At 35.4% G+C, this 11,377-nt stretch overlaps 1 protein-coding gene across 1 annotated transcript; it reads right to left on the bottom strand.

The window, feature by feature from the left end:
* Positions 1-1,015: 1,015 nt before the first annotated feature.
* On the bottom strand, positions 1,016-10,745 carry LOC128997366 (uncharacterized). The gene is made up of 10 exons (XM_054423003.1): positions 10,385-10,745; positions 8,744-8,866; positions 5,539-5,640; positions 4,956-5,144; positions 4,318-4,485; positions 3,714-3,852; positions 3,301-3,432; positions 2,812-3,015; positions 2,168-2,281; positions 1,016-1,049 (listed from the first exon to the last, which is right to left on the bottom strand). Exons 1-10 carry the CDS (start codon positions 10,542-10,544, stop codon positions 1,016-1,018), a joined length of 1,365 nt encoding a protein of 454 aa, XP_054278978.1. The 5' UTR covers positions 10,545-10,745.
* Between the last annotated feature and the right edge of the window lie 632 nt (positions 10,746-11,377).

The raw sequence follows: 11,377 nt of genomic DNA, 5'->3' as shown, positions 1-11,377 counted from the left end.
GGGAAAGGGACATAGAACACCGGTAAATGGGGAACGATCCGTCTACATGCGGCACAGGCATGGAGTTACCGCGGGAATATGGCACTACAACACAGCAGGATGCCAGCATACTACTATGATGTGTGGACAGATCCCACGCGGCCTCCTTACGAGCCTTGCCGCCTGGATTAATGCTGTTTGTTTTAATTTGTTTTAAGGTTCGACACTGCTGTTATAATCGACCAGATCAACTGGGATTTTGAACTATACATTGCCAGGACCTATAAAAGCCCCAAATATAAGGCAATTGAAAGGCCTTAGAGTTAGCTTAACGCTAAAATATAAAAAAAATATAAAAAACATTCATACTTGTATAAAAAATACACCTTTCGCTTAGACGGATCGTGGTTAAAACACATTCAGCACCATTCAGAATATCATACAATTAAGGATAATAATTTATGATCCTAAATGAAAGAAAGTGAAAAGTAAAATGAATAATTACGAATTTAAATTTAACTAAAAGGAACGCTACAAATTGATTAAATAAATACGGTAAAATTTGGATTAGTAACTGCAATTGTACTTCATAAAAAGAATAACATGTAATATGAATATAAAATATAATAAAATAATTAATTGAAAGGAAATGTGATAATATTACTTTCATGTAGAATCACAAATTTTGTATCTTACTTCCATTTTGATTTTGGGCTCAAAAGGAACTTGTACCTTCATATAGCAAAAGGCCCGGTACAAGATTAATTGAACAAAATAGTGAGAATAATATCTGAAATGAGAAATGAGGTAATATTTTTAAAAAAAAGTACAATTGAAGGAAAATGAATGTTCGTAAGAAATTTCGAAAAAAAAAATGTTACAAATCAGGAAAATATTTTAGTTAAATATTATAATTAAAAAATAGTTATTGAATGAAAATATGTGAGGATGGTTGGTCATAGCTCTTATAAATAAAAGTTTGACTAGTATATATAAGGCTATGTACAATCACAGTTTTGTTCTTCGACGACATCAGTTAGGGGAGATGGACCGGCGCATAGGCATCGTTTCTGAAACAGACAAAACTGGATATAGAGAAAAGTAGAAAAAAGGAAGATTTACAAAGAATGATTTTTTTTATGAAAATTTATATATTGATTATATAAATTTATATAAAACTGTAGATTGTAATTAAAAATTAATTAACATAGGGAAAAATGAAAGTGTGAAAGTAATTCAATACAAAAGCAGAGTCCTATGCGGAACCCTCTGAACATAGGCAAGTCCAGATAACATATTTGTCAAATTAAAACAACACATCCTGAACTAAATAAACAGGCAGTTTAAATGCATGCTCTATAGAGTATTTGCCTTAAAATGAAGAGATCATTGTACTTATATTCTTTCACACAAGGAAAAGTAATTTCAGTAGCGATCAGTTCCTGCCGATTGTATTTCTGTTAAACAGATGTGCTGAAAAAAATTATTGGGATAAAAAGTTGTAACTTCTAATGGGTATGATACGGTTATAGGGGGTCAAGATAAGAGGAAGTATAGTATTGTTGTAAGTGCATATAATGAATGAATAATTAATAGTTTTGAATGGTTATTTAAAAGGAAAATAAAAGTTATAACTAATATAGATTTGAGGAAGCATAATGTTGAGATTTTATGATGATGTGAAGAGGTTAATAAAAAAATTGTTAGTAAGCATACCTATAATACCTTCTTGCGCTGCTGCTGCTTCCTGGTTCGGGCAACAATTTTCCTTAAAAAAAAGGAAAACCAATGAAAATAACTTCGCTTACTCAAACAAATTGAAATGATTTTGAGAAAGTTTATAATATACATGGTTATAAACAGATGTAATGAATTGAATTAAATAATTAAGAAATGTATAAAGATAAAACGAAAAAAATATTGAAATCAATATTGACGCAAATGTTTTTGTTATTAATTAAGGACAAATAACAACAAGATAATCGTACGAAAGCCGCACAAGATGGCATTAATGTGAATTGTTGTATAAGGAATTAATTGTTGTACATATAGGCTATATTTTTTTAATAAATGAGATTAAACATGTAATGACAGATTTTTTTATAATGTATAATGGAAATGAAAGATTAATAAGGTATCAGAATACTAATACACAGTATACAAACAGGTATAAGGAGAACGTACATACTTAGTTTTAACTTTGGACGATTTGGGGGACTCTTCATCTTCATGACACTCGTTTGGAGAAACATGTGGGCCCTCACCCTCCACATTTGCCTCAAGTTGATTGTCACCATGTTCACTGAACAAAAGAGGTAATAATTAGTTGTGCTACAAGGCTGATTTTATAGAAAAAGAAGAGCGCAAATGTAAAAGATAAATGAATATTATTATGTTTATGAAATTCTTATTTAATAAAATTTTGTCACAACAACAAAAAGTGTGATTATGGTTAAGAGTTCTAGTTGAGTGTTGGGAGGATAGAGAGCGAAAGCTCTGAAAATACTCAACCTCTGACACAACACATTGGTTTGGATTTTATAATCATTTCATTTGAAATACAAATACAAGGGTGATATAGTCTTTAAAGGTATGATGTAGTACAATGTTCCCAATGAGGTGGGAAAAGTGAACACATCTGTTATAGGATGAAGAGAAAGCTCTGAAGAAACTCAACCTAAGACACAACACATGGTTTTGATTTTAAAATCATTTCATTTGCAATACACATACAAGAGTGATATGGTCATTAAAGGTATGATGTACTACAATGTTTTCATTGTGGTGGAAAAAGTGAACATATATATAAATATAACTATAACTTTAACTTACAGTTCTCGGACGGGGATGGTTGGTTCTTGGACGGGGATGGTTGCTTCTTGGACGGGGCTGGTTGTTTTTGGAACGGCACCATCAGTGGCATCAACAGAATCTTCAACTGCGCCTGTGGAAGACGGATCTACCAAAGGAGAAAGTTGAGAGCGTCGCTCGGACAGAACCTCACCATCACCGGCAACTGCTGTTGTTTGATCACCACTGCCAATTTCAATGAGTATTAGAAACATGATATGTATAGTATAAGTAGTAATAACTATGCATTATTAAAAAACAAAATTAAAAAAATAAAGGGATATTAATTGGTGGTTTTAAAAAGATTATTGGATAATGAACTTTGCGTATTAGAAAAAATAAATTATATGGTAATTGTATATGGATATTTATTTAGTTATTTAATAAGTGGAAAAAAACTTGGTTGCACAAAGTAAAAAGCAGAATTCTAAAATTGATTTAATGAGAGAAAATAACCTATAATTTAATTACCTGTGTGGATTTTCACATCGTAGGAGAGGTGGACATGGTCGAACAACAATCTCCTCCACCGGGTGTAGCCTGGGCATGTGACTCGTCCAACAATTTGTCATGCTGCACATGCATCGTGCCTTAGGTTGAGATCTGTGAACAATAATAACTTATTTGTTAATATGAATTAATATTGATAACTAATTAATATGAATTAATTTTAAATGTATTGTTATGTATGAAACATGAATGTTAAATTATTAAAAAAAAAAAATCTTTGCTCAGGAAAAGAAATAAATAAGAAAGTTTTATATATTGATGGCATGAGAGAAATAATTTTTTTAATTAATATATGAATTGTAACTGCAATTGTTAGTGAATATATTGAATAAAAAATATAGGAATGGTTTTGTTATGAAAAAAATAATACTAACTGGACAATAGATCTAACTTCCGCCATTATGTTAAGTACATCGGCAAGAATTGAAGTTGTTTGGTGTTTGGTAACTACTTGGCGAATGAGCTCGACACAAATCCCGTCAGTGGGCGAAAACTGATTTTGCTCAAGATTGGCTTGAACACGTGCAAGTACATCAGTGGTTGTTGCGAGATGACGTAGGTTTTTAAATCCATTCTCAAGGGTCGCCATATAGGTTGCATTCAAATCCTAGAACAATTAAATAATGCATTAATGATTAGAGAAAAATGAAAAGAAAACATGAACATAATGAAAACAAATGTAAATTATGGTATGTACAATAAATATGCATTTGATTCAATAATTTGGAATTGATAACATTCATGGATAGGAGAAAATAGTGATTAATAGTAAGGGAAGAGGACAGTACTTGTACTACAAAATTGAGGTTTCATTTGCACCATACGGCACTCGTAAATATGGCATGTAAAATAAATATGCGGTTGTTTGAATGCATTACAAGTGATCGCATTTCTATGTAAGACAGCAACATGATTAATTTTAAGAGAAAAGATATAATCGTACCTCGACACGTTCTAGTTTCAATTGTAGTAATCTACGCTGATCGCTAGCCTCCCGGTAACGCTGTTGGTCTCGTTGTTTGGACTCATATTCCGTCAACTGCCTTGAGGTACCGGATCCTGCTTTGGCACCAAAACCATCAGTGAGGATCACTTCAAAAAGGTTTTCCACCTTCTGCCGGTCGAACAAACAGTTGGGGAAGGTTACTGAAACATATTATGGTTAACGATAATAGATGGCATTACTTGAATGAGGTTCATTAATAGCAATGATGATGCGCTTAAAAGAACCTAAAAAAAGGCAATAAAAAAATGAAATAGAATGTAAATACTGTAATAGCTTAAAAGAAGATTAAAAATATTTGTTAGATTGTCAAAAAATTATTTTATCTTTGTGTTAGAAGTAGAGGGAGTATTTCATTTCAGAACATTAATTTCATATGGTGTTATAAAGTATTTGGAATGTAATATGTTTTAAAAAATGGTGATATAAAGTAACTAACCACTTTTGTATTTAAATTTGGCACTGTCGGGCAAGCAAGCCAGGCTAGCAATGAGGGGACTGGGTTGTTTGTAGAGTGAATGTTGCAAAATCTTGCGTCCAAACCTCTTCAGCGCCTTGTGGACCTTGATCCGCTCTGTTTTTTAAATCTGCCGGAAGGGCAGGAAGGAGTCACAAAATAGGGTGATTACTGGTCCAGGAATATCGTTGCTGACGTCCCAGGAGACGCTTCTGTCGTTAGTGAAGGTCACATACGGATCGTTGTATGTGAGGATTGGTTCTGCGTAGAACTCCCCATTAACAGTACGCCCGAACCAATGGCAAAACAAATGATGCAGGGCTGCGCAAGACGACTTCTTGACAACTGAAAAAAAAATTATAGTGATACAAGTTTTGAATATGAAAAATGAAGTTGTAGTAGATAAATACAGTAGGGGAAAGATTGTTTATAAATTATAAATGATAACTGTACTAAATTAAATATTTAAAATCCTAAAAAAAATGTAGAACAAGAAACGGTGCAAAAGGTTTTCAGCATGAATTTAAAACAAACTGTAGAGTAATACTTATGAATTAGTATTATTAGATTTTGATAATTTGTATTATTATGAAATTATTTAATATTTAATAAAAGTTGAAAATGTGTAGATAAAATTAGACTGTATTGAGAAAACTTGATGAAAACAGATTTGGAGAATAACATACATAAAGTAGTAGGTTAAAAGTGAATAATAATCGAATAATAATTATGAACATACCATCGAAGCAGATTTTGGCATCAGCCGGAACTTGGGATCCATGAAATAGGATGTCTCGCTCAAGTTGTCTGAGGTAAGATGCATCATGGTCTATACGTGTGACTGAAAAAGAAAATGAATTTGTGTAAATAACAAAATTGATGAATTATAAACAATAGATATAATAATACTTTGAATTGGATTGTTGATGAAATATGAAATTGCACATTGCACTAAGTGAATTTAAAAGGAAATGGCCTACATTTAAATGTAGAATAGAGTTGTAGGGGATAAGACATAATTAGAGTTAATAGTGATATATATGGCAAATTAATAAAATGTTATAACTGAAATAATGAATAGGTGATAGACATAAAAATATATAAAATATTCTGTGGTAAAACAAAATAAAAATGGAATTAGTACAGAAAACTTTATTTGTTAAAAATTTGATATTAATGTGGGAAATGAATTTATATAGGATACATACCATGCATGGTTAAACTAAGAATCAGCAGAATTGATATTGGGAGTAGCTACAGATGATGACGGTTGACCAGAAAAGGATGACAAAAATACACCAGAATCATAAACAATACCACTTAGAGGAGAGGGTTGGGGCTGAGTTGGAATATGGGTATTGGGAAACATTTGGACAATTGTATTGGGAGGTAGCAAGACATTAAGAGATTGGGTACCAGTAGATAAAAGTTGAGGAGACACACCTTGGTATGATAAAGGCCTATTATAGGGTGAAATGGAGGAGACACTGAATTGGGGAGAAACTGGAATTGGAGATTGAGGAATGTTAGGAGGATGATTGATTGATAGTAAGGGAGAGAATGTAGGCATAAGAGAAAATGAAGGAGTGGTGCGACTAGTACTGGGCTGGGGAGAATTGTATAGAGTTCCGGAAGGTGTGAGAAACATTTGGGGTACGGGAGTAGCAACAAGGTGATTTGATCTAGAGGAGACAGGTGTGAACAGCAACTGGGGGGATATTGAAGGTAATGGTGTAACTGGTGTAACAGGTGTAACAGGTGTAGTATGTTTAACAGGTGCTGGCGAAGACAAAGGTTTGATTCTGGCTAAAGGTGTACAAGAGGATGTGGGAGGACGGTTTAATGTATGAGGTGTATGAGGACTTCTTATCACTGAACGGAGGTTTGATTGACTCCTAGATAAAGGAGGACGATCAGGCGTTGCAAATTGGTGTTCGGAAGTATGTGCAGGAGATTCGGTATCTGAATCAAATGTAAGTCTCCTTCGATGAGAAGACCTCTTGCGCATAGGTTGGCGTAGAAGACGAACAGCTGACTGACGAGTTTGATTAGCCGGCGAATGCGGACTGTTAACAACTGAACCAATAAGAACTGGAGATATGGCCATGGACTCATTAAGACTAATCGACCGCGGTGGAGATAAGTCATCATCGCAATCACCCTCTTGAGCAACAGGTTCCAACAAATGATTAGGGATGAAAAGATTGTAGTCATATGTGATGTTCTTCCTTTCAACAAGCCCCTCAATAACCGACATTTGTATGTCTACTACTCTGGGAGGTTGATTTAATTCTACAGGTTCCTGGTTGTACGATAGCGGATCTTCACCGGTAGCAGCACAATGCAAGGCAATAAGGTCGGTAATGTTCTCATCAACCTGAACAAACTTCACTCTGGTTTTAAGAGCTGGATCAAGCCACAAGTCCACATTTTCATTGGTTGTGCAGATGATTGGTTCAGACCAACTAAGGGTGTTACCAAGGCTGACACCCTTTTCATCTATTGTTAGTGTGTCACCGGAGAAGAGTTTCTTGAATAGGGACGAATTAAGTTGGTACTGTTTGTAAGAGAATTCATCAAAAACAATACATTTATGGTGGTCATTTTTTAAGCCACTAAGAATAAAGTTACCTTGATCCCTGGGAAAAAATACACGGTGTTCATGGTCTAATTTAGTGAACAAAAGTTTGATAGCAGTACTCTTGCCGGTACCAGGAATGCCATGAAGTACCAAATGACGCCTCTGACGCACACTTTCGTTGTTAGGGTTTTCTGTAAAGTATTTCAGGTGATCAACTATCTCTTTGCACCAACCTATTAGTGGTAATTTATGAAACTGAAAACCAGCGAATTCAGGGACTGACATGAGTCTTAGCTCTTGATGGCACTTCTCAGTGTAATTTAGACAATTGCGCATTTGAAATGCTATTTTGGATGTATATTGAAATTTTTCCTGGTCCTTGAGCGCTGTAATATTGCGAGTAAATTGATGAAGGTCTTTCTGAGGACCAATATTGAAACAATCCGGGTCATCCTTTGAGCAATAAGATCGGAACACCTTTACAGTGCCTACACCACCTACGTCCAATGTTGTTATAGCATTGCCATAGTGTTCTACTATGTGTTTCCTGACATCGGAGAAAAATACTCTATTTTTAAACTGGAAAAAAGACTGTAAATGGGCTATTGATCTAGAAAGCTTAGAATCATGAACCTCAAGTCCAATAACACATTGTTTCACTTGAAATTGAAGTTCATTGTTAAAAAGTTGAAACAATGAAGAGCGTACATTCTTGGGGAGTTTAAAGGAACGTTTAAATGAAACTCGAATGCTGATATTACTGGTTGGTCGACGCTGATTCTTTTGCAATCTACCTGCTGGTCCATCACCACTAATTATTTCTGCCAAACCCTCGAGCTGGGCTTGATCATATTCACCACCAGCTTCAAAAACAAGATCATAGGAACGAGCTTGGACGACTGGCTGAGAACCTTCAGATGGGGGTACAGGCTGAGATCGAGAACGACATCTTGATTTGTTAGAACGAGAGGCACGACGGCTTGGATGATGGGATGATCGAAATCGGCCTTCAGATGGAGATACAGGTTCAGTTTGATGGCGTATCGGACTAGATGATATGGTTGAACGGTATGCACCACGTCTCGAACGCCTAGTTGTAATAGGTTGGGCAGACATTTGGGAAGTAGACAGCGGGACATCAGACGAAGCTGTGGAAAAAGAGAAATAGGTTGTAGAGGAGATAGAGAGAAAATAGAAATAGCATTAAGATATAACGGAGAAATTAATAGAAGACGATATAGGAGTTAAGGGGGTATTAATTGAATATAAGAATTGAGATAAATAACAGATTAGTTGCACATAATTAGATAGGTAAATAACAGTAAAATAACATTTGTAAATATATTTTTCAACATATACTCACACTGGACAGTTTGTTGATTGAGCGACTCTCTCGAAGAAGACGACGCTTGATGGGTATCAAGTGCATTCACTAGTTCACGGGTATTCACGGGCTTGTTTCTTTTTTGGAAATCGCTTCCATGGACTGTAAGGGAAAATAATAAAAAAATATAAATAGTAATAAGGCAATAAACCTGAAATGAATATAAATGGTAAATAAAATAATATAGGTGATAGGTAATATAACAATAGAAAAATTATTTATTATAAGTAAATAAGTAGTTATCTTGGATATCGCTGTTAAAAATTGCATGATAATTTGAATAATAACGAGATTTTAAGCTATAGATTTAATAATTAAATTATTTAGGTATTATATATAATTAAAAAATTAGTAATGTATAATAGTAGAAAATAAAAAAAACAATATGATAATGATAATAGAGGACTGGTTTTATTGTGTGCTTAATGAACAATTCGACTCCATATTTTAAGAACCCTTGCGCGGTCTTCCCTTTGGCATTTTCTGTCGATGAAGCGATGCCAGTCGCATCAAGTCCCTCAATTCCCGTTCCAACAAAGACAGCCTGTCGACTGGAATCGTACCATTGCCTTGTCGGCTAGATCCTTGTCGCCTCAGAGCAGCAGTAATATTGGTAAGTCTTGTTATGCGCCGGCTTATATTATATGGAACTCTGGGCGTGGGAGTTCGGCACAGAAGATTTCTTCTCACAAGAACACGAGGCCTAAATCGAGGGGTGGAACCAGCCGTTGGTTGAATACTGCGTCTAAGGACTGGCGATGGTAGCCTCAATGGAGAGGCACTAGGCCTAAAGACCTGCATGGATCCACTGGGAGGGGCTATTCGCAGACGGTGGGTGGTCGGACTGTATGGGGAGGGCGATGTGGATGACGGGGGAGATTGCGGGCCTGGCGGGTTCGTGGCAGGTGGAAACTGACAGAGTCCTGAAGGACCTGGCAGGTTAATAGGACTTATATGCGGAGAGGAAATTGTTGGGTGGGGGCTTGTATAAGGTAAGTGATGCCCAAATGAAAATTGAGGCGATGGTTGTAATGGTGGAAGAGCAGGTGACTCTGGCGGTTCCGTATTTCCAACTTCAAGAAGTAATGGCGTTATCGGATGACCATAGTTCCGAACTAGTGACCTCAATAGACCAACATCATAGCAAATCGCACAATACTGAATGGACATCTCAGCATCACCAACATGATCTAAGTTATCTTCGACCCATGAACTGACGTAGGCTCGGACACCATCTACTACAGGCAAAGGTTGACGTGTCGTCCGTGGGACTCTTAGGCAGCGTAGTAAGGTATCTGCAAGTTCTCTCGAATGCCTATGGACATACAACCTGTCGGGACGCAGACAGCTGAGTAGGGAAGATAATCGAGCTCGGTTAACCGGCTTCCTATGCCACTTCAATTTCATTGATTTGTTCGTGGCCAGAGCCCTCTGGTCGAAAGTGTGAGTACAGTTTAGACAAATGTTGACCATTGTTATTGATATTTAAGGAAAAAGTTAAAACATAAAATTTAAAATGACTCGTGATTGATAGAATAAATTTCAAATAGTAAATATTGCCATAACAACCAAAAAGAAAATAGATAGGAGCAGGTATTGTATAATATTTTAAATATTTACCTTTAACTTTCTTATTTGGTGGCTGTGAAACATTTGGTCTACTTCGAAGTTTCGATTTGTGTTTTCTTCCTCTTTCGAGTCGTTCGTTATCACTTGCAGGTTGGGACACTTCAGAGTCATCAAAGATTTCATCAATGTCGTCTATATCAGAGGTTGACATTCTGGACGGGAAATATGTAAAGGGGATTTAGAAGTAAGAGTGTTGGACGCAGGTAGATTTGAAAAAAAGGAATGGAAAATAGGAAGGAGAAAGGAAGTAGAGGAAATGAAATATGAATTTAGGGCGAGGTAGATTCCGAGGGATTCGGCATTGTAGGCGAGTTACAGGCCGAGGGAAGGGGGGATTCAGAAGTGGTGGAAGTATTTGGATTGGGTTTGGATGAGTTTGACTTTGATTTGACGGATTCTGAAGTAGTGTCTTGGTGGTTGGGCGAGGTCGGTGTTGTAGGCCTGTAAAGATTAAAAAAATTAAAATGATAGTAAGATTTTGATTAAATTATAAAAGGGACATAACAGTATGTTTGTATATAATGTTTGCCAATTATACTTCACTACATTTCAGAACATTATTTTAATATGGCTATATCAAAAATTTGGTATTTAATATGGTTTCAAATTAATGATATAAAGTAACTAAGAAATTTGGAATTTAATAGATTTTAAGGAATGGAAATAAGAATAGCCTACATTTGTTTTTTGGTGTGCTAACATACTAACAATAGCCTATAATAGTTTTTGGGTGTGATAACATACTAACAATAGCCTACATTAGTTTTATGGTGTGCTAACATACTAACAATAGCCTATAATAGTTTTTTGGGTGTGATAACATACTAACAATAGCCTATAATAGTTTTTGGGTGTGACACATACTAACAATAGCCTATAATAGTTTTTTTGGTTTGATAGCATATATAACAATAGCCTATAACAGTTACTTGGTGTGAAATGATACTAACAATAGCCTATATTAGTTTTCGGGTGGAAATATAA

Source organism: Macrosteles quadrilineatus, unplaced genomic scaffold (assembly GCF_028750875.1).
Source record: "Macrosteles quadrilineatus isolate MER2022 unplaced genomic scaffold, UCM_ALF_1.0 Scaffold_6__1_contigs__length_79288215, whole genome shotgun sequence".
Lineage (NCBI taxonomy): Eukaryota > Metazoa > Arthropoda > Insecta > Hemiptera > Cicadellidae > Macrosteles > Macrosteles quadrilineatus.
Note: the sequence above shows the minus strand (reverse complement) of the source record. Positions and strands in the feature narration are given on the sequence as shown.

Excerpts from the sequence above, each read along its gene's own strand:
- LOC128997366 (XM_054423003.1), bottom strand. The coding sequence starts at position 10,544 with ATGTCAACCTCTGATATAGACGACATTGATGAAATCTTTGATGACTCT. Across the intron at positions 3,433-3,713 it reads GAAGTTAGATCTATTGTCCA|ATCTCAACCTAAGGCACGAT; the intron begins GTTAGTATTATT and ends TATTGTTCACAG. Across the intron at positions 1,050-2,167 it reads TCGTCCAAAGTTAAAACTAA|AAACGATGCCTATGCGCCGG; the intron begins GTATGTACGTTC and ends TGTCTGTTTCAG.